The following is a 22614-nucleotide window of genomic DNA, read 5'->3' as shown; positions in this document are numbered from 1 at the left end:
TCTCACTGTGTGGCCTCTCCCGTTGCGGAGCACAGGCTCCGGACGCGCAGGCTCAGCGGCCATGGCTCACGGGCCCAGCCGCTCCGCGGCATATGGGATCCTCCCAGACCGGGGCACGAACCCGTATCCCCTGCATCGGCAGACGGACTCTCAACCACTGCGCCACCAGGGAGGCCCCTCCAAGGTTCCTATCTTAATCATACTTACCTCTCTCAGAAAAAACAGTACACCTCAACCAAAATAATCCTTTAACTCAGAAGCTGAAGGAAAGGTATTCTCTTTCCTGGAGTTAAGGCCACTTATAAGGTCAAAAAAGTCATCTGCTTAATGGGAATTCCCTGGTGGTCCAGTGGGTAGGACTCCACACTCCTAATACAGGAGGCCCAGGTTCGATCCCTGATCGGGGAACTAGATCCCACTTGCATGCCACAACCAGGAGTCAACATGCCGCAACTAAGACCCAGCACAACCCAGATATATAGATAGATAGACAGATAGATAAAGAGATGCAAAAAAAAAAAAAAAAATTGGGACAACTGAGTGGAGCCCCTGGGGAGCCCTCTATTTGACTCAATGCTCTGTGGGCTTTAAAAAAATCTAGGGCCACAGGAGAACCCAGGCTTGCTCCAGGAAATCAAAGGAGGCTTTAAAAAGCCAGAACGAGGACAACACCAGAGATCCACTTGAATTCTAGAACCTTGTTCCCCAATCCTATAGCCACTACTGAGCACTTGAAATGTGCCTAGTCCAAAGTGAGATGTACTGAAGTAAAATATACATATTTTGAAGACTTAGTTAAAAAAAAAGAATGTAAAGTATCAACTATGTGTTAAAATAGTAATATTTTGGATTCGCTGGGTTAAATATTTTATTAAAATTAATTTGTCCTGTTTGGGTTTTTTTTTTTTTTTTTTTTTACCTTTTTAGTGTGGCTACTAGGACATTTAAAATAGCATATGTGGCTCACATTTCCACTGGGCAGTGCTGTTCTTGACCTTACCTGTACTGCCCTGGGTGCCAGCTCCCTGCAGGCTCTCGCCTTGTGAGTGCTTCTCACAAGTTCACAAAGAAACAGGAGGCAGCGCCACTGGCACAGGAATGTGGGCCAAGTAGAGCTAAACTGAGATCAGAGCTCTAATCTGAACTGAACTCATCAGAGACTGGAGACTGGCCTAACTCTCCAGCAAGAACAGCTTCTGAAAGAAAATGAGGATGCGTGCAACTCTCCTATTTGCAACTCAGGTTGGAATACCCTTGAACCTGGGAACTCCCTCCAATGTATTTCTGTCATCAGGGAGACATTTGGGGGTCTTACTGCCCATGGGCTGAAGCTAATAGAGATGCAGGCAGCCAGGGCTTCCGTTCCCAGAGAAGCTGCTTCCTCTCCCACCTTGCTGCTGAGCAGAGATGTTCTCAGTGATGGAGTTTCAACACTGAATCAGGCTGCATAATGCACTGTCCACAGAACACTGGGGTGGCCTTTCCAGGGAAGACCTTTCCCTTCCCCTCTGGATTGCACCTTACCACACTGCCCTCACTAACCATTACATTTCCATGCCTCTCAAAGCATCGTGAAAGATGTTTACTTGCAGAGGTCAACTTGGGCACATTTGAATGCGAGGCTATATTGGAGTGTTTTGCTGTCCTGCAATACAAGCTGGTTACTAAAAAAAGCAAAGGCACTGAACCTGTGTTGAAAACATCATCTGATTACTGGGTTAGTGGAGAATGAAGGCTGATGCAATCCTAAATCTGGCTGCATCAGCTGCCAGGTGGGACAGGAAGTGAACAAACATCAGGGCACCAATGAAGTCTTTGAAGGCTAGAGTCACATCATAGGGTATCTGTGGCCTGACTCTTCCATCCCAGTGCCCAGGACACAGAAAGTGCTCAGTACCTGTTCACCAAAGGGAAGGGAAGAGTAGCTCATAGAACACTCAGGTCTCCAGACCCTGGGGTCAGAAGATCCTGAGAAAGAGAAATGCAGCCCCTGACAGCTGGGAACTGGCCAGGCTCTATAGCCCAGTCTTGGTGTTGCTAAGAGCTGGCCTGGCACCCCACAGTAAGGCTGTTGTGTTCTCCTGTGCATCATAAACAATATCACAGAACACCATCAGACAAAGCCACTCCGACTGTGAGGACAAACATGAGATGACTCCATAATCATTTCGTGTCTCCATAAGAGACAAAACATGATCATCCAAACCAGAAATAGGACCAGACATCCCCCTCTCCTTGCTATTTGAGTGACTGCTGCTTCTTTACCAATCTCAGCTTTAGCCTCACTCTGTTCTTCTTACTGTCGCAGTGAAAATTAAGATTCCCGATCACAGAATTCTCCTGCTGCTTTTTTTTTTTTTTTTTTTTTTTTTTTGCGGTATGCGGGCCTCTCACTGCTGTGGCCTCTCCCGTTGCGGAGCACAGGCTCTGGACGCCCAGGCTCAGAGGCCATGGCTCACGGGCCCAGCCGCTCCGCGACATGTGGGATCTTCCCAGACCGGGGCACGAACCCGCGTGCCCTGCATCGGCAGGCGGACTCTCAACCACTGCGCCACCAGGGAAGCCCTCTCCTGCTTCTTGATGACATCCAATCCAGTACAAAGCCCTAGGCATAAGCCTAAATCCTCTAAGTCCTAACACCCTTGGACAAAGACTCCCCATGGCATGCAACTTCCTTCACTCAGTGGGTCAATAAAACCAAGTTTGTCCAACTACATGTTCTGAAGAGTCTTTGGCTACAGGGAACTAACAACCCTTAGCCATAAACATCCTTCCCAGGCTAGCAGTGCCTATGGTTGCCACTGTGTGTATATCTTGGAAAGGGGAGAAAGGAAACAAGCACGGGAGGAGAGAAAATCAGTGGTGGCGTTAAGGACCAACTCCTACAAGGGCCTTCCCAGAGCCAACCCTAGGTTGTACAATGTCCTACTCCTTTCTCCCATTAAAAGAAAGCTCATTAGAGAACAGAAATTTATTAATATTATAGGATTACCCACGAGTCTATACACATACAGACATACACAATAAACCATTCACTAACTTCAGTACTTTAACAAATCACAAATTACATGTGATTCAAGTTACAGATGATGGATACAACGATTAAGAACGCCAACCCTTCAGAGTCCTACAACCACCTGGAATTATGAGCCAGAAAAGTCTGGCCTGCTTTCCAGTGTACGACCTGAACAAGTTACGTAAACTGAGCCCGTTTCCCACTCCACAAATGAAAAGAACAGACACCACCAAGTTGCTGTGAGACAACAGGCCAAAGGCCCAGGCCAGCACCTGCACACAGTGAGTGAGGACAGGTAGGGCTCTGTCACCAGTCACCTGGTAACTTTTCCTACCTCGTGGCCCCTCCTCCTTACTGTGCTCACAATTCCTCTGTCAATCTGTCTCGCCCAAAAGGCTGGAAGCATCTGGAGCACAGGAGGTGTCTCGTCTCTGTCCCCACCCTCCCCCCACCCCGGCCCCCAACTATTCCCCAGTAAGAACTGGCACGTGATGGGGACTTGCTGACTGAAAAACACTTAATGATGGAAGAGTATCAAAACTTGATGAGCTCTAGCTGAAACCAAAGTAGAATCGATCTGATTCAAATCCAAGTGATTATTTTTCCCCTTTGACGTCTCCCAGAAAGGTGGCAGCTTAACTTGGTTATAAACCTTTCCCAAACACCGGACTTGCAGCTTGCCTTGTGCCCCTCCAACCAATCCCAAGCCTGCAAATTGTGTCCATCCAACAAGATCACATTTACTAACAATTTTATTGAAGAAACTTTAATCAAAATTGACCTCTAGAACAAACTGCTGTATGCGTACCTGAAGCACGGCAGGTGTTTTTTTCTTCTTCAAGAGAAGAAAAACCTCACATTCACACTTAAGGGAACTGCAGTTGGGTCACAGGTGTGAAGGCGTATGAAACCCTCTGAGGATTTACATGTGCTGTGGAGCACACAGGCGTTTTTCAGAAGCCCAGTTTAACTTTGTTTATCTTTATCCCTGAATTTAATCCGAGAGCTTTAAAGGATCATTCCAAAAATCCGTTCTATCAAGTTTTCTCAGCTACGACCTAGTGCCCATTTTGTGCAAAAGTTACCTATCATCCAGACCAAAATAGTCTTGGAGAAAAATAAAGCACTCCGGACAACAGGTTTCCTAACAATGTGTAAGGTGACTGTTTTTAAAGATCACCTTAAGAGCAAAGAAGAGAAGGAATTCAGCAAAGGAAGCCTCGTCAGTGCTCAGTCCTGACTGATTGACTTTTATTCTGCAACTTGATTTAGCAGGAATTCCAGCGCCACTAAGTTCGGCAGCTATAATCCAAGCTTCAGAACAGAGGCCAAGGCGAGTGAAATGACTGTCTAAGGATCGTGCGAAGTCAGCACGTGGCCGGGGTGGGTCAGGGCTCTCAGCACAAACACCTTTGCAACAGGATGGATTCCTGAGTCCCATCTAGAATCATCACTGAGCTGATCACAGCCTTTCCGTTCCCATCTGAGGCTTTCTGGACGGTTCACTGCTCGTCAGGCACACTGTGAAGATTACAGACCGGGACAATACAGAGAAAAGTCAGGTTACCCATTTTACTGCTTGTCAGCTTCCATGATCAAAAGTCTGACTGGTGTGAAACTTGGGGATAATTTGTGACTTTTGTTCAGCTGTGTTATCCTCTATTAATAAAGAAAACGAATGTCTTATTTGACAGAGGTCTCTAGAATAAAACTGACATCAAGCTCTCTCAAAAATAAAGGTAATATTTGTCTACTCTTTGGCTCAAGATTTCTTGAGTGAATTCTACCCCTTATCAAAGATCCAATGTGAACTGGTGAGCAAAACTGATTCCTATTTTACTGCAAAACTGACAAAAATTCTATAGTAAAGACAAACAGTCAAAATGGCACCATACTGTTTTATTTCAACCTTCAAACAATATAAAGAGGTAACAACTTCTGATGCCGAACCATGCAAATAACAATAAAGGAACAAAAAAAATATTAACGACGAAAAGACAATCATTTAAAGGTGTTTCACAGCAGTGCTTTGGCAGTACGGGCAAGTACTTCCAGCCAATGGATTCCAACAAGCGGGGTCTGAATGAACCCCCTGTTCTCAGCAGAAGAGCCCCCATATTTCCCCCCTGGTGGTCTACACACTCTGAGTCACACACACCACACCCCTACACTCGCCGGACTTGTCATTCACATCTTACAACACGTAACTACACATTGTGCGTCTACACAACAAAAACTAAAAATAAAACAGTGTGGTAGAAAAGTAAACAAACTCCAGTGTTTCCAGTAAGGCATCAGGGAATCGCTGCTGGCCGGGCCCTTCATCTCACCAGTTTAAAGAAAAGTTTGATTTACACTTCTCAGCAAACCCAATATTCAGAGGCTTCACCATAACCAGCAGGCTCAAGTTAAAAGTTTAAAAGACAGTCCTCCTTTGTTTTGGTAAATGTTTCATATAAAACATGAAATCAAGTTCTACTTTATAAAAAAACAATGGAGTATTTTTAATAGTAAAAATATATATGTTTATACTTCTCTTTTTAAAAAGACATTTAATAACAATACTTCAGAAGACCAGATTTAACCCTCAACCCCACTCCCTGCCAAGTGTCCACCTGGCACAGATACATTAAGGCAAAGGCTCCTGGAGAGGCATGTCCGCCTCGGCGGCGGGCTGGGGACACAAGGGGAACACACTCCGCTCCTGCAGGGCCAGTTTAGAAAGGCTTCTCCCTCATGTTCACCGAGCCATCCTGCATCCCGAAGTAGACTCTCTCCGCCATGTTGATGAACAGGCCCGTGTCCACCACGCCTGCAGGACGAAGGATGGGAGGGAGCATTAAGTTTCAGGTTCCCGAGGCAAGAAGAAAACCAGGATCATAGGGCAGGGTCAGTAGGAGCAACTACCATGAACAGCACTGGACAAAGAAATGACAAGTCTAGGGCTTCCCTGGTGGCGCAGTGGTTGAGAGTCCGCCTGCCGATGCAGGGGACGCGGGTTCGTGCCCCGGTCCGGGAAGATCCCACATGCCGCGGAGCGGCTGGGCCCGTGAGCCATGGCCGCTGAGCCTGCGCGTCCGGAGCCTGTGCTCCGCAACAGGAGAGGCCACAACAGGGAGAGGCCCGCGTACCACCAAAAAAAAAAAAAAAAAAAAGAAATGACAAGTCTAAAGCCCTCCCTCCCTCATGACAATGAAAAGAGATTCTGATTACTTTTATTTCTACTTGCAATCCCTTCTCCCCTGCAATCTTGGCTTTCCCTCTATACTCAGATGTGCAAAGCTTTTCCTGGCCTTCGAGCCTCTGCTCACACTGTTGCCTTAGTCTGGACCGGTCATCTTTCCAGAGAGGCCCCCAGGACTACTCGAAGTACCCCCACTTCCAGTTATCCTCAATCACACTATCAGCCTTAAAAGTTTCTCCCACAAAGGGCTGGAACATACGTGCAATGCATATACCACACCAAAATATATAAACTGTCCAAATCAATAAGATGACAGACAACCTAGTAGAAAAATGGGCAGAAGACTTAAAGAGGGACTCCCCTGGTGGCGCAGTGGTTAAGAATCCGCCTGCCAATGCAGGGGACATGGGTTTGAGCCCTGGTCCGGGAAGATCCCACATGCCGCGGAGCAAAACTAATAAGCCCAAGCACCTAAGAGCCCGTGCTCTGCAACAAGAGAAGCCCACGCAGCACAATGAAGAGTAGCCCCCGCTCGCCGCAACTTAGAGAAAGCCCGTGTGCAGCAACGAAGACCCAATGCAGCCAAAAATAAATAGAAAATTTATTTATTTAAAAAAAAAGACTTAAAGAGGTACTTCACAAAAAAGTTTATCCAAAATGGCCAAAAAACATAGAAAATGGTGCTCAAACTAGTCAAAAGTGAATGCAAATTAAAACAAGACACCACAACACACTCACCAGAATGAGTATAATGAAATTTGACTAGAATGCAAAGACACTCCCACACACTGACAGTAGGAGTAAACTGGCAAAACTACGTTGGAAGATGTCTGTCGGTACACCTTCTAAAGCTGAACATATTCATACCTGATGATCCAGCAATTCTACTCTTTGGTATATAAGGTATATATTAGGTATATATATGGCCCTCAAAAGACATGTATGAGAAGGTTCACAGCAGCACTTTTACTAATAGCTAAAAACTAGAAACACCCAAATGCCCATAAGAGTAGGATGGATATACAAACTTTTTTTCACACACATAAATACGATGGTATACTATTCAGTAGTGAGAATTAACTACAACTGTAAGCAACCTTCACTGAAAATATTTACGTATATACACATACTATAGTGAGATAATACAGCAACTCCCCTATATGCAACCTTCAAGTTGCGAACTTTCAGAGACGTGAGCGTGCGTTCGCGTGTCCAATCACGTAAGTTAGTTCACGCGTCTGGCGTACATTGCTACGTCCGTGCATCCTCTACAAGTGGCTGTGCGTTGGTGTACTGTACTGTACAGGACTGCGTAGGGTACAGTAGTACAGTAGCTTTGTTTCAAGCCCAGGAGGTCTGGAAGCAAGCGTAAAAGCAGCGGTGACGTAGCTGGTACTACTGTACTTTTCAAGGTACCGCACTGTAAGATGTTTTCTTGATTTTTTTGTTTGCTTTTTATGTATTATTTGTGTGAAAAGTATTATAAACCTATTACAGTGCAGTACTATATAGCCGATTGTGTTAGTTGGGTACCTAGGCTAACTTTGTTGGACTTATGAACAAATCGGACTTACAAACGCGCTCTTGGAACAGAACTCGTCCATAGGCAGGGGACTTAATATACTGTTCAACTATCGAAAAAAAAAGTTTGGGAATTCCCTGAGGTCCAATGGTTAGGACTCCGAGCTCTCACTGCTGAGGGTGCAGGTTTGATCCCCGGTCAGGGAACTAAGATCCTGCATGCCACACAGCACAACCAAAAACAAATAAATAAAATTAAAATTTAAAAAACGTTTGATGGACCCAGTGTACAGGGGAAGCAGCACCTGCATACATGGTTGGCAGAAGGGTCAACTGGTGCCGTCCATGGAGGGCAATTCTGCACCAATTGCAAAATCAAATACACTTTTTCTTTGATCTGGTAAGTCCCTTCTGAAAAAAAAAACAAAACTGGAAACAAATATCTGCTAGTGGGGACCTGGTTAAATAAATTATGTGATAGCCACAAAATGGAATGCCATGCAGTTATTCTTTTAAAAAAATGAGGAAGCCCTTTTGTGAACCATTACATAATCATCTTCAAGATGGGAAAACGTAGGAAGCAAACCACGTGTCTAGTGTGCTGTCGCTGACGGAAAAGGAGACGGGGCGGGGCTGATTTGCGTTTATGAAAGATCAACTCAAGAAGGACGCACAACTTTGGCAGCACTGGCTGCCTCCAGACAGGGGGAAGGGCAAAGGGATAGAAGATAGAGACTTTTCACTGTTTACTTTTGTAATTTTGAACTACATATATTCAAAAGGATAAACAAAATTAAAATTTTTAAAGACAGCCCCCAATACATAAACAAATAAAATCATCTACCGGCAATAAAAAGCCATCAGGTAGAGAAAGGAGCTGCTGAAACACAGAGGTCCCCGGCACCACGCTGGGCCGCCACGACTGGGGCCTCCCAAAGACGTGCCAAGTGGCCACTCAAGACCCATCCTTTTCAAACATTCCGTAATACAAGGTGACAGCCTGATCCAAGAGAAAGCCAAACTGGCTCCCGAAAAGACTTCAAAGAAAGAGCAGAGATGCGTGGCAGCAATCTAAGGTCTGATCTTAGAGCAACCTCTCTTCAGATCACTGAGATGCTAGGAGCGACTGACCCATTCCTACCCCCACCCTCCCAATTAGTGGAAAGGGCAGAGGTGGCTCAGTGTGAACACGGGGGCAAGAACCTCTGCTCTGCGTGCAAACAATGGAACATCCAAGGGCGTGACCAGCCATGGACCAGGTTAACTGTCCTTCAAGTGTCTTCACATAAAGGAACGTACATGGGACAAGGGCAGGGTGACAGGATAGACAGGGAAACTTGCCCTCTTTTCCTCCCTTGATCATGGTCCAGCAGCAAGTATCTTAAGAGACCAAAGGGGAAGAGAAAAGAGAATGAGAAAGAGAACAAACCTCACTGATGATGATCCTGGCGGCACTGCACTAAATAATTTAACATCTAGCCTCTCTTTTTTCGTTTTCTTCATTTTAAGTTCCTAATGAAACTCTGAACTTCTCTAGGATGTAGTGTCTACTTACTAAGGTGGAGAGCGAAGCGTGGGAGAAATCTGCTCACCAAGGAGATCTCAGTGTCTCAATACACCAAGAAAGGTCTGAACAGGTGCAACAGAGCTACCTAGTGGACACTGCAAGAAATCCACCTACACAGGAACAGCGCCAGCAAGGGTGAGCGGTTTCCTGTGCCGTCCCTGGGTTTGTCTGTATTCTCATTCGGGGCTAATTCTCCCATGTTACTAACGGTGACCTCTGTGGCTTCTCTTCCTCTTGCCTTCTTGGCTCTTTAGTTCTTCCACTAAAAGGTTAACACTAAGTAAGGGAATAAGCATAATTCAACCCATCTTCTTTACATAGTAAATCTGGAAAAAGACTGTCAATAGAAGACTAAAATAGTGGACTAAAGTAAGGTTGGAGAATTAGCTCTTTATTACAGGTCTATATATTTTTCATTTTATATATTTATATGTATTTCATTCCCAAATAGCATGGGTAAATCGGAATGTAATCTAGCAACTTAATTAATGATGAAGACAGTATACTTCCTTCCTAGGGATGTACTCATTCAACAAATATTCCCATGTGTGCTGAGCACCATTTTGACTCATTTACTCCTCCCAACAATCCTATGAGGTAGGTACTAAGAGCAGCCTCTTTTACAGAGGAAGAAACAGGCACAGAGATTTAACTGACTGCACAAAGGTCATACTGATAGAGCAGGCCTGGGTTTAGATCCTCACCCAGGATGTCCGCTCCAGAATCCACCCCTAGCCACTACAATCTACTAAACTGACTTCATCTGCCCCATTAGCTTGCTCTGGCCCAAGAATACTTCATGTCATAGAATATTCCCCGATGGAATCTTAGTCGCTCGATTTCCTAAGACTGATACCTCTCACATCTGCTTCCTCTTTTTAATCCCCTCGTAGGAGCCCTCAGTACCACCTCTGGCCTGGACTCGTAACTCACCTCGACACGGCCCACCCAGCCTTCACCCAGGGCCCAGATCCCTGGCACGAGGTGGACTGGAGACACCCCACTGCTCCCAATGTCCATGTCACACAACCCCCTCCTGACCTGGCTCTCGACGAAGGAAGGGCTAAGAGTTCAGGGTCTAGAGGCAGACAACCCAGGCTCCCACCTCGGGGCTGCAGCCCTTGAGCAAATCACGTACCCTTCCTCGATCCGTGTCTTCCTCTGTAACTATCTCATGAAATTGGGGGATCAAACGAGACGCTTCTCAACACGTAGCACAGCGTCTGGATCGTCTACACTGAGGCGCAGGCCCCGAGTCACCTCTCCTGCGTGAACCTCCCCACGCTTCGCAGAAGCAGCAGCTCTAGGCTCTTGGTATTGCACATTCCATCTTATTTGTAGGCACAGCTTCTAGGCAGCCCCCCACAGCTTTCCCCAGGTTCACGTCAACTCTCCCTGAGGCAGAACCCACATTCTATTGACAGGAGAACTCCCTGTCACACGTGTCACAGCGCCCTGCCTGTGGCAGGAATCTAACGTGTGGGTGACCTGAGTCATTCTCCCCCAGAGAACATGCCAAAATCCAACAGGCTGCAGTCAAGCTCCTGAAAGGAAAGGCTCTTCGCGGAGAGGGTGGGCTTATTTCAAGGCAGGCCCCATCTGACACCCCGTCAGCTCCAGGCCTACCCCAACTGAATGGGTTGTGAAATGCCAACCTACGAAGCTGCTAGGTGAGCAATAGCTCTTCTCGGAAGGAAAAGGCAAAGGCGTGAAGTTGGGAATGCCAAACACAGCATGAAGGAAATTCCTTCCAACCAAGTCTTGCAAAGCCCACATCCATCCACGGCCAGAGGCAGGGGACAGCTACGAAGGGCATGGGCGCCTGTGCTCAGTGAACGCCAGGCCCATTACCTGGGATCATTTTGATAGTTGTGTTCACTTCACTCCATTTGTGGACCCGGTCAAACTTCCAGTCCAGGATAAAATTCCCATTATCCGTCACCACAGGACCCTAGAAGATAATGCCCCACACTTACAGAGGCCATGCAGATACAGGCAGGCAGAGGAGAGCAGGAGAGTGGAGGTGATAACCAAAGACAAGTATCTTAATGAACCCACTCCAACCGGTACCCCTGCCTCGTGCTTTCTAGGAGGCAGGAACTTAGGAGTCAGAACTGGAGTCTTGAAGCCATCCAGGCATAGATCTCACAGGAGCCATTAACCTCTGTGAGCCTCAGATTCCTCAACGGCAAAAAAGGGATAATGAAACATACCTCATCAGGCAGCTGTGGGTAAGCCACATGGGTAAGCGTTAGCCACAGTGAGGGCTCACTGATTCTTAGCTATTATTAGAGTGAAAAACTACAGAACAGAACAGACTACCAACACGGCTCAACATTCCCACAGCTTCACGTTAAGAACCATCAGTAGGGGCTTCCCTGGTGGCGCAGTGGTTGAAAGTCCGCCTGCCGATGCAGGGGACACGGGTTTGTGCCCCGGTCCGGGAGGATCCCACATGCCGCGGAGCGGCTGGGCCCGTGAACCATGGCCGCTGAGCCTGCGCTCCACAACAGGAGGCCACAACAGTGAGAGGCCCGCGTACCGCAAAAAAAAAAAAAAAAAAAAAAAAAAGAGAGAACCATCAGTAATGCAACATAAGACAATGCTCCCCCAGGTGGGGCAGACCCATCCAAAACACAGGGAGCAGAGATGGGTCCTGGGGTCATACAGGCTGGGGGTAGTTTTAGTTAAGTAATCCAGAATTCCACAACAGCTTTGGGCACTAGAAAGCGTTTAGGAGCATAAATGTTGACAGAACACTACAGTCAAAGGCAAGGAAATGAGGACTCCTCTGCGAACTGGAGAAGGGGTGGGAGCCCAGTTCAGAACCCCACGAAGGCATGATGCTGGGCTCTGTGTGGAGGAACCCCAGCCATGAGAGAGCACCCCAACAATCTCCTCTTGGCTTTTCAGCTATACAGGGAGCCAGAGTCAGAGCTCTGTACAACCAGTATGATCAGGATTATGATTTTGTAAAAACACCAGGCAGAAAACACGTCAAAATAAAAGTTCATCAGGGTAGAGTTACAGATAATTTGCTTTCTCTTCTGTACGTTCCAAACTTTTTATATATAGTTCTGGTGCAACTACAGTTATTTTTTGGAGTGTTGCTGTTGCTTTTTCGTTTATTTAAGTGTAAGAAAATGGGGAGGAATTCACATCTCCCAAGAAACTACTTCATTTAACCACAGAATGAGAAAAGAGGAGGAAAAATAAAATTACACCATGAAACCTGAATAACTTTCTGCCCCAGGTGGGCCTCCCAAAACCCATTTTTAGCAGCTGTTAGTCAGAGATCCAGGCCTCAGGTACAAAGACCAGATAACCTAAGGAGCACAGATCCCCAGCGACAGAAAATACGCCCATCTGTACAGAGAATATGCGTTGCATTAAGTATCGTCTTATCTACGTGAGTTTGAATGTGGAAACTGATAAAGCCAGCGCTCTAAAAGTAAACCAATAGGCTGATTAAAAATAAATAAACAGAAGCCACCTGCCCAGCCTAGGCACAGACCTAATGGAAGCAGGAAGGAGGACACAGTCCTGAGAGCCTGGAACACCTTCCAGAAACCTCCCTGGCCACTTACTGCCTTGCTGACAGCCATTCGAAGTTCAATCACACCCCCAAACTTCTGGGTCACAGCTCGGCTCACTGGGACGTAGGCCATCGGGATGACCTCGATGGGGATTCCCTTGTGCCACTGATCCCCGAGGTTCTTTGAATCTTTCCTGGAAAGAAAGAGTCAGAAAGTGCAACACATGTAAATAAGCTCAGTGGTACAGACACAGCAAACGCAGGCATGGGGGTAATAATGAGGTAAGAGGACAAGGGAAGCGAGAAGGGTTGAGGGCACGAGGCTTCAAATGCATTGGCTGTGTTTTACCGTTTAAGAAAAGCAGTAGCTTTTGTAAGTAAATATGACAAAAATGTTAAAACCTGGATATGGCTGGCTTGTCATATACAGCTGTGAAGAACATAATCTTACAGCTGTCATTTTTTTTTAAATTAACATGCTCGCAGAAGTGCCTTCTATCAGACTCCCTGAATGAAGGAGAATCTGAGAGCCTGGTCAAAGACTGTCCACAACACAAGTCACGTGTGACCCCAGAGGCTGCAGGGGTGCTGGGTCACTGCCCAGGGGCAGGGCTTGACCTGCTTCTTCTGAGGCTCCTTGCTAGGCGCGAGCGAGCGATAAGTAAGGACGCGCTCTGTTAACGAGGGTGACGGGCTGTTTGCCCTCCTTCCAGTGGACACGTGAAATAGCAGTACCTAACTTCAGCACGAAAGCAGAGCATACTCCCCCCCACACTGCCCTCCGTCATAGACTGTTAGGAAAGCCCCTCCCTCCACCTGTTTCCTCCTCTGTAAAATGAAGCCTGGGGTCCGATCCACCTCCCCAGCGGACAGTTCAGAACACCGAACATCGTACCTGAAATCGGCAATCACGATGAAGCGACTGGCATTGCCAGCCACAATTTTCTCCTGGGTCAGGCAGCCTCTGGGGGATGAGGAAGAAGCAGCAAATGAACACAGGGGTAAGTAAGACAAAAACTGAATTCGGGAACTAAGGTCAGATACGGGAAGCCAAAATCCACTCAATTCTGGCACTTAAAGAGAAATTTCATTTTCAATTCTTAAAGGAACGCCCCCCCCCAACTCCATCATACTGTGCAACGGACTGACTTGTGTCTCCCTGCCCCTCCCCCGAAATTCAACGGTTCAAGCCCTAACCCCCAATGTGACTATACTTGGAAGATAGGGTCCCTAAGGAAGTAATTATGGTTCAATGAGATCATTAAAGTGTGGCCTTGGTCTGATAGGATGGATATCCTTTTAAGAAGACACCAGAAAGCTCTCCTGCTCTCTCTCTCCCTCTGCCACAAGAGGCTGCACTGAGGAGGCTGCCATCCGCAAGCCCAGGGCTTCCAGAACTGTGAGAAATAAATTTTTCCATTTAAGTCGCTAAGTCTAAGGTTTTTGTTATGGCAGCCCAAGCTAAGACAGGCTGTTTCCAGTAAATGGACTACGGAAACACAGCCTGTGTCTGGGAGAAATGGTTCCCAGTCAGGCAGCGGGCATAATCCCATCTAAGATGCATCTGCCAGGAAGCACTGTGCCTGGGGAGAAGCCATCTGAGCGTGGCATGAGGCGGAGGTTCTGCAACTGGAGAAGTAAGGACAAGCTCTGAACAACCTGCCCTGTCTGCAATTTGACAGCCAGGGTTATAAAGTGGAGAGAGGACAGTGAGATTTTAAGCAAATTTTGTGTCACTCCATAGTCTGCTTCATTATAAGAACTAGGAGACCAGGACTTCACATCCTTCAACTCACCACTTCCTAACCCCCCAAAATCAACACCTAAGAAACACCCAATAAATGTTTTCCAAATGAATGAATACATGCATCACTAACTGCTCAGAGCCCACAGACCTAGTAATCTAGTCCTGGTAATATGTTTGCTTTAGCCTGTACAGTTTTTAAAGCTGGAATCAGTAGAAGGCAGCAAAGAGAACCCTTCAAGATGAATAATTTCATTGAAGAGGCCCAGGTTCCTGTCACCAGATTGCTACTAACAACCAGAAATGCCAGGCTGGTTCTACAGCCTTATGCTATCCACATCCGAGTAGAAAGAGAAACTCATGTACATTGCAGCGGCAATGTGTTTATTCTGTATTCTAGTCTGCTTTGCTAAGGATTAACTGGCAGATACTCTGCAAAAAAATCCCCACAACACTCACCCACCACCCTTGATGAGATTGAGATCAGCATCTACTTCATCAGCGCCATCGATGGCAACGTCAATCTGTGTTGAAGGTAAGGAAAGATATAAAAACCACTAAGCTTGAACATGCCATAGCGCATCAGGTCCCAGCAGCCCTATTAGCCAGGCACAGTTTTTCCTATTTAGCCAGTCAGGAAACTGAGGCTCTGAGAGGTTAAGCTATTCCACTAAGGTCACCAGGAAACAAATAGGGGAACCACACCTGGGTCCAACTCTTATCCACCACTTTACACTCCCTTTACTCATTGATGGCTTTCTCTGTGGATGAGCTGGAATTATGGAGAGCGTGCAATCTCAACGTGAGTGACTTCGCCTCCAAGTACAGAGGAGGTATACAGTATACCTGTGAGATTAAAATTTCATTGGGGGTGGGCATTAATGGAGAAAAGGCTGAGAAACACTGATCCAGAAGTCTCCGTACTAATGTGGCAAAAATACTGGCATGCTGACACACATCTGATGCACTACAGAACCGGAAACTTTCTGAGGTACCCCCGCTACGACCCACCAAAGCACCTGTCTGGGCTTGCCCACTCCCCTTTACAGGAAGCTCCACTGCCAGGCCCAAAAGCAGTCAAGGAGGGAATAGGTTCATTCATGTTTCAAAATTTGAAATCAAGAAAGAGAAGTACTTCTCGTCACTCCCGGTACTCTGCAGAGACAACGTGGGAGCCCCAAGTATGGTTTCTAAAAGAGCAGTATAAAACCTCAGGGTGCAAATCCAGTTCAAGCTGCAGTTGGCAGCTGCGTGGCACAGGGCCTGCAAAGCTTCCACAGGGCATCCTCCTCGCTTCCACCCTTCCACAGGATGGAGGTGCAGCCTGCGATGCTCCTCCCCACTCTGCACCATGGCAGCTCTCTGGGGCCTGGAAGGCGGCAACTTTGTCTGTCTGGGTTTCACACCCACCTTCAGCCCAAGCCACTCCCCCCACAGCGCTGAACAGCTGATTCCGCCTGTGCCCTGGCTTTACCCACTGATATCTCCGAACAAGCCCTTCCCATGGTACTTACTAACCCATCTGTGGCCCACATGTCCCATGACACAGTGGATTAGTAGACCACCATCCAGTCTGTCTTCAAGCTGCCGGAATCCCACCTCACTCTTCCAATCCAGCCTTGACCTCTCCTTCTCCCTCTCCCCTCCCCCTGCTGTGCCATTCCACTCACTTGGTCCTAGACACCCCAGCCAGTCTCAGCACTGCACACATGCCAGCCTGGGACCGCTCCCATGGTTCCCATCTACCCCTCTCTGGAATGTTCTCTCCTGCCCTTGCCACCTAGCCTTCACAGCTCTGCTCAAACTTTACCTCTTCCCACAACACCCTTCTAAGCAGCATCCTCTAGAGCCAGAAGCACCTGGATTCACTTTCAGGCTCTGCCACTTACAAACAGCATGGCCTTAGGCAAATGCCTTGCCCTCTCTGTGCCTTTCTCATATCTGTAAAATGAGATAATAATGGTACCCACCCTCAAGACTACGGGAGCTTAGATTAGATACAGTTGACCCTTGAATAACATGGGTTGGAACTACACAGGTCCACTTATACAGATTTTTTTCCATTAAATACGTACTACGTGACCCACGGTTGGTTGAATCCACAGATGCTGAAGCGCAGATACAGAGGGCGAACTACGGGACTTGAGCTTCTGTGGATTCTGGTACTCGCAGTGGGTCCTGGAGCCGTTCCCCCGCAGATACCCAGGGACGACTGTGGTTTAATACAGGCCTGGCACTTAGCATGGTAACTGGCACACAGTCAGGGCTCAGTAAACGCCAGCTGTGAGCATGCTGCTCACTCTCATCAACTTCAGTCTCCTCCAGATTGCCTGTGTGTTTAATCATCTTTACCACACAACTGCATTTTAATCTGTTTTCAAAGACCCACGGCTGCCTCAGATGATACTTCTTCTCTCCACTTGGAGATAAGTTCTGAGGGCCGCCCTGCTCGTATATATACACGTCTGTGTGAGGGCTGCAGGAAGCCCTGGGTCCCTGAGCCCTCTCGGTGAAACCACAGGGAATGTCCTCTGAATTAACAAGCTCTTCTCTTCTGACCTCAGCCAGGATTAATATTCAAAGTCCTAGGAGAAAAGCTAGTATGACTAACTGACTTTTCTCCTAGACTCAACAAGATATCCAGAGCCCATGAACAAGTGACAGCTATTTAAAAAAAAAAAAAGAAAGGAGACCAAAAAACCCAGCAGCCTCTCTCTACTTACCTGTGGGTGTCGGTCCAGGTCACTGAGAGTTAAGCCATACTGCAGGATGAGCTGACGGGCCTGTGGAGGACAGGAGAAAGCACATATAATCATTAACTCTTAGTGACGGCGAGAATCCCCAGAATCCTCTTGGATTTAAGTGTCAGACACTGAGACCCACCAAGGCTTCCTCTCAAATCCAACCTGGTCCACCACGAGGTAGGAGATCTAGCCCCATGAACAGCAAAAGTTAATTCATTCCAGAAGCTGGAGGAAGGTAAACAGCACATCGTGAACACTGCTCCAGTGCTAGGCTAAGAGTTCCTCCTCGGTGACCTGTTACTTAAGATAACATCATGGGGGACTTCCCTGGTGGCGCAGTGGTTAAGAATCCACCTGCCAATGCAGGGGACAAGGGTTCGAGCCCTGGTCTGGGAAGATCCCGCATGGCGCGGAGCAACTAAGCCCGCGCGCCACAACTACTGAGCCCATGCACCACAACTACTGAAGCCCGTGCACCTAGAACCCATGCTCCGCAACAAGAGAAGCCACCACGATGAGAAGCCTGCACCCCGCAACAGAGTAGCCCCCGCTCGCCATGAGAGAAAGCCTGTGCGCAGCAGTGAAGACCCAACGCAGCCATAAATAAATAAATAAGTAAATAAATAAATAAATAAAGGTAGCGTCATGGCCTCCCAAAGCCTCTGGTAATAGAGTACCAGTAGTTCCCTCCCCTCCACCCACCTCCCCCCTACCCCCCCCCTCCCCCGTCCCCGGCCATTCAAGGTTTCACTTTTCACGGTTTCAGTTACCCAGGGGCAAGCCTGATCCAAAAACATTATATGGAACATTCCAGAAACAATTCACAACTTTTAAACGGCACACCATTTCGAGTAGCACGATGAAATCTCTCCTCATCTACTCTGTCCAGCCCTCGTCCCTTTGTCCAGCGTACCCTGCTTATTTGTGATTTAAACGCCATCTCAGTTATCAGATTGACCATCACAGTACCACCGTGCTTGTGTATCAAGTAACCCTTACTTTACCTAATACAGGCGTACCTCGTTTTATTGTGCTTCACTTTACGGCACTTTGCAGGTACTGCATTTGTTACAAGTTGAAGGCGGTGGCAACCCTGACTCCAAGGAGTCTAGGGGTACAACTTCTCCAATAGCATTTGCTCACTTTGTGTCTCTGTGTCACATTTTGGTAATTCTAGCAATATTTCAAACTTTTTCATTATTGTTATTATATTTGTTACTATGATCTGTGATCAATGATCTTTGATGTTACTACTGTAATTGTTTTGGCATCTTTAGCGATAAAGTCTATTTATTTATTTATTTATTCGTTCATTTATTTATTTATAGCTGCGTTGGGTCTTCACTGCTGTGCACGGGCTTTCTTAGTTGCAGAGAATGGGGACTACTCTTCATTGCGGTGCGCGGGCTTCTCATTGCGGTGGCTTCTCTTGTTGCGGAGCACAGGCTCTAGGCACACAGGCTTCAGTAGTTGTGGCTCGAGGGCTCAGTAGTTGTGGCGCACGGGCCCAGCTGCTCCACGGCATGTGGGATCTTCCCGGACCAGGGCTCGCACTTTTGTCCCCTGCATTGGCAGGCGGATTCCTAACCACTGTGCCACCAGGGAAGTCCCTAGCAATAAAGTATTTTTTAATTAAGGTATGCACATTGCTTTTTTAGACATAATACTATCGCACATTTACTAGACTATGATGCAGTATAAACATAACTTGTATATGCACTGGGAAACCAAAAAATTCATGTGACTCGCTTTATATCATACTCACTTTATTATGGTGGAATGGAACCAAACCTGCAATATCTCCAAGGTAATGGTCCCAAAGCGCAACAGTGATGCTGGCAATTCAGATATGCCAAAGACAAGCCATAAAGTGCTTTAAGTGAAAAAGTGAAAGTCCTCCATTTAGTAAGTTAAGAAAAAAAAGTTATATGCTGAGGCTGCTAAGATCTATGGTAAGAATGAATTTTCCATCCATGAAGTTAAAGAAGGAAAAAGAAATCTGTGCTAATTTTGCTGTTGCATCTCAAACTGCAAAAGTTACAAGACTACAGTGCATAAGTGCCTAGTTAAGATGGAAAAGGCATTAAATTTGTACAGTAGGATATTTTGAGAGAAAGAAAAAACCATATTCATGTAACTTTTATTATGGTGTATTGTTATAATTGTCCTATGTTATTATTTGTTGTTGTTAATCTCTTACTGTGCCTAATTTATCAACTAAACTTTATCATAGGTATGGCTGTATAGGAAAAAACACAGTGTATACAGGGTTCAGTACTATCTGTGGTTTCAGGCATCCACTGGGGGTCTTGGAACATATTCCCCCTGGAAAAGGGGGAACTAACAGTTTTTAAAATTTCCTAAACTAAGAGCCAAATCTACAAAATATTAGAAACGTCTCTAAAAAAATCTAACAGTATGAAAAAAGACTGTGGAAGATCACTACAAATTGATACATAGTGATTTCCAGGCTACGCTGCTGAATAAAAATAAGCAAAAGAATACATACACTCAGAAGAATATGTAAAGGCAGGACCTCCGGAATGGCTAGGTGAGAGCACCTGAGAGCACCAGACTGGGAAAGATTTAGGATGTTGGTAGGAAAAGTCAGCACCACCGACTCTACGGACATGCCTTTCACACAGGCTGACTGAAGGGGAGGGTTGCCACCACCACAGGGCCCAGAGCAGAATTTGTTGCTGGAATACATGCACCTTTGAGTCTGACCACTCAAGTTCAAGTGATAAGGATCTGTGTGTGTGCCACTGCTTACAATACGCAGAGGAACTAAAGGATGGAAAACTTCTTTTCAAAAGCCATGTCTTGAAAATATTTTCTGCTTCAAGTCAAAAGCACCTGAAATGTAGGATCCGAAGGTCTCGGTTCTAATCTTAAATGAACCAGCCACATGACCCCTGGCAAGTTTTCTCATCTATAAAAAGATGCAGATGCATAATGACCAATGTCAATCTTCAAATCCAAAATCCTAAGACTCTAACAGTAAAATACAAAGACCCTGGAATTTGCAATATATGGGACCTATTTGGATCCTGATTCAAACAAACTGTAAAAAAAGGATAAGACAATAGGGGAAATTTGAATCCTGGATTTTTATTTGATCCTATTAAAGGTTATCGTTTGATTTTTTTTTAGTATAGTTGAGATGTTTAAAAGTCTCCCTACTTTTCAGAGAGACATAATAAAATACATACAATGAAATCATACTGTGCCTGGGATTTGTTTCAAAATAACAAAGGTGAAGGAGAATGAGATACAGATGAAACAAAACTGGCCATGAATTGATAATTGTGGAAACTGGGTGATGGGTACGTGGAAGTTCATTACATTATTCTTTATCCTTTTTGAAGTTTGAAATTTTCCACAATAAAAAGCTAAAATAAAATGCTGACTGAAAAAAGTTCAAAAGAAAAAAACCCATGATTTTGCTCCTATTAAAGAGAAATATATAATGAAGGGAGAAAACAACCATAAAGATGGTATTTCTGGATTATTTCTCAGTTCCTAGGTTTCTCCAAACGTAACACTGGAGAAACCATACTAATTCCAGATCCTAAGGCTATAAAAACATTTGGAACGTCTGGAAGATGAACCCCCAAAGTCCCCCACGCCTCTTGGTATTCGTGCCTTTGGGGAATCCCTGCCCACAACGTCCCAAGGCTGTTGTGTTACCAGTGGCACACAGCAGAGGTGATAGCAAGACACTTCTGTGATAAAGAAGGGGGGGCCGTGCTCCCACAAGATCCTTCCCTCCCTCCCTCCTTCCCCCTCACCCTCACTCTCTTATCACACACACTGGGGGAAACCAGCTGCCAAGTTCTGAAGACATGGAGACAGCCCTGGGGACAGGCCCCTACCCCACAGGCTGTGAAGAATTAAGGCCCAGAACACCCACAAGATGGAGCTGGAAGCAGATCCTTCAAGCACAGCTGAGACGCCTCCAGCCCCGGCCAAGAGCTTAACTGTAACCTCCCCAGAGACCCGAGGCCAGAGCCCCCCAGGTAACCACTCCAGATTCCTGCCCCTTGGAAACTAGGGGCTAATAAGTGTTTGTTTTAAACGGCTAAGTTTGGGGGTAATTTGTTCCAGCAAAGATATCTAATACAGATGGTGTTGGAATAATGCTATGAACTGCATAAAGTTCCGTGTGATATTCTATCCTGCAAATAAAACTGTGTTATATACTACGGTTCCTGTTAATTTTATGTACTACTTTAGAAACAATACTAAACTGCATTCAAACATATTACGTGAACACTGGGCGTCAGGAAACTGTCCTATCATGATTCCTATAGGGAAAAATCCTGTATAAATATATCATCTTAATTTAAGTTCTAAGACTGCCTGCACCACTTGCCAGTGCTACTCTTTCACGAGGATGTCCTGTTTGTCCATCTAGATTGTAATCAGAGCACATTCCACGTACACTTTTCACCCTATAGCAGTTAGGGTCAGTTAGGCCAATAGTTGAGTGAATAATTAATTATTCTGAGTTCAGTCAAGTTACCTAGTGCAAACTCCTGTTTTAAGAAAGAAATGGATGCCCAGAGAGGTCTCAGTGTTAAGTTAGGGACAGGGCAAGGACCAGAAATACAGTCTCCTGCTCTCCTGCCCTGTCTAGGGACTCAGAAGGAAATCAGAAGATAAGGCAAACAAAGGGAATGTAGAAGAAGGAGGAAAGGAGAGGACGGCCTCTGCTTATAAATGGCATTGAAGTCATCTCACATAATAATACTATGCTATTCATAACATTTTTAACAATACAATTTTAAAAGGAGCTCTTTGGCATTCCCTCCTCTACCTGAAATACCCTGCCTCCTCCCAAACTCTAGCCCCTCACGCCCGGCTTTCCAGGAAGCCCCCAATCCCCTGTGCGAGGAGTGGGCTCTCCCTCCTCCAAAAGGCACGTTACCTCTACTTCTGCTCTACCATATATTTGTAAAAAATGACACATAAATGTAGCATTTATTCATCCAACAGGCAGAGTGCCTGCTAAGAGCCGGGCACCATGCTGGGCACGAGCAATGCTGAAAAGCACCCACCGTGCACAAGGAGTCTCGCACCCCTTAAAAAGATAACCCCTCGGTGATCACCATGCTGACTGAAATGTGCCTCTTCACCACCACCACCAGCTGCCTGTCCAGAGTCCGCACATGAAAGGTGCCCAGCAGATACGTGCGTCTATGTTAATGTGGCTGGGAGGCCACCCCAACCTCCACAAGCCCCGTGTCCTCCCAGACAACAAGCAGTAACGTAAGGACAGGATCTGTTCTCCCTTTAAATCG

The 22614-nt window shown here is 46.3% G+C and overlaps 1 protein-coding gene across 2 annotated transcripts in view; it reads right to left on the bottom strand.

Moving 5' to 3' along the window:
• Positions 1-4894: 4894 nt before the first annotated feature.
• Positions 4895-22614, bottom strand: part of RPIA (ribose 5-phosphate isomerase A) — a 32380-nt gene continuing 14660 nt past the window's right edge. The window contains exons 4-9 of one of the 2 annotated variants that reach the window (XM_082642184.1): positions 17291-17350; positions 15027-15091; positions 13719-13787; positions 12876-13017; positions 11140-11239; positions 4895-5828 (exon numbers count right to left, since the gene is read on the bottom strand). In XM_082642184.1, the coding sequence (XP_082498310.1) occupies positions 5734-5828; positions 11140-11239; positions 12876-13017; positions 13719-13787; positions 15027-15091; positions 17291-17350 (531 nt within the window). In that variant the 3' untranslated portion in view covers positions 4895-5733. The remainder of the gene's footprint in view (positions 5829-11139; positions 11240-12875; positions 13018-13718; positions 13788-15026; positions 15092-17290; positions 17351-22614) is intronic. The other variant, XM_082642185.1, reaches the window with a different exon arrangement.

The sequence above is a fragment of the Mesoplodon mirus genome (genome assembly GCF_964341445.2).
Source record: "Mesoplodon mirus genome assembly, chromosome: 14".
NCBI classification, from domain to species: Eukaryota; Metazoa; Chordata; class Mammalia; order Artiodactyla; family Ziphiidae; genus Mesoplodon; species Mesoplodon mirus.
The sequence above is the reverse complement of the archived record's forward strand: the minus strand, read 5'-3'. Positions and strand labels throughout refer to the sequence as shown.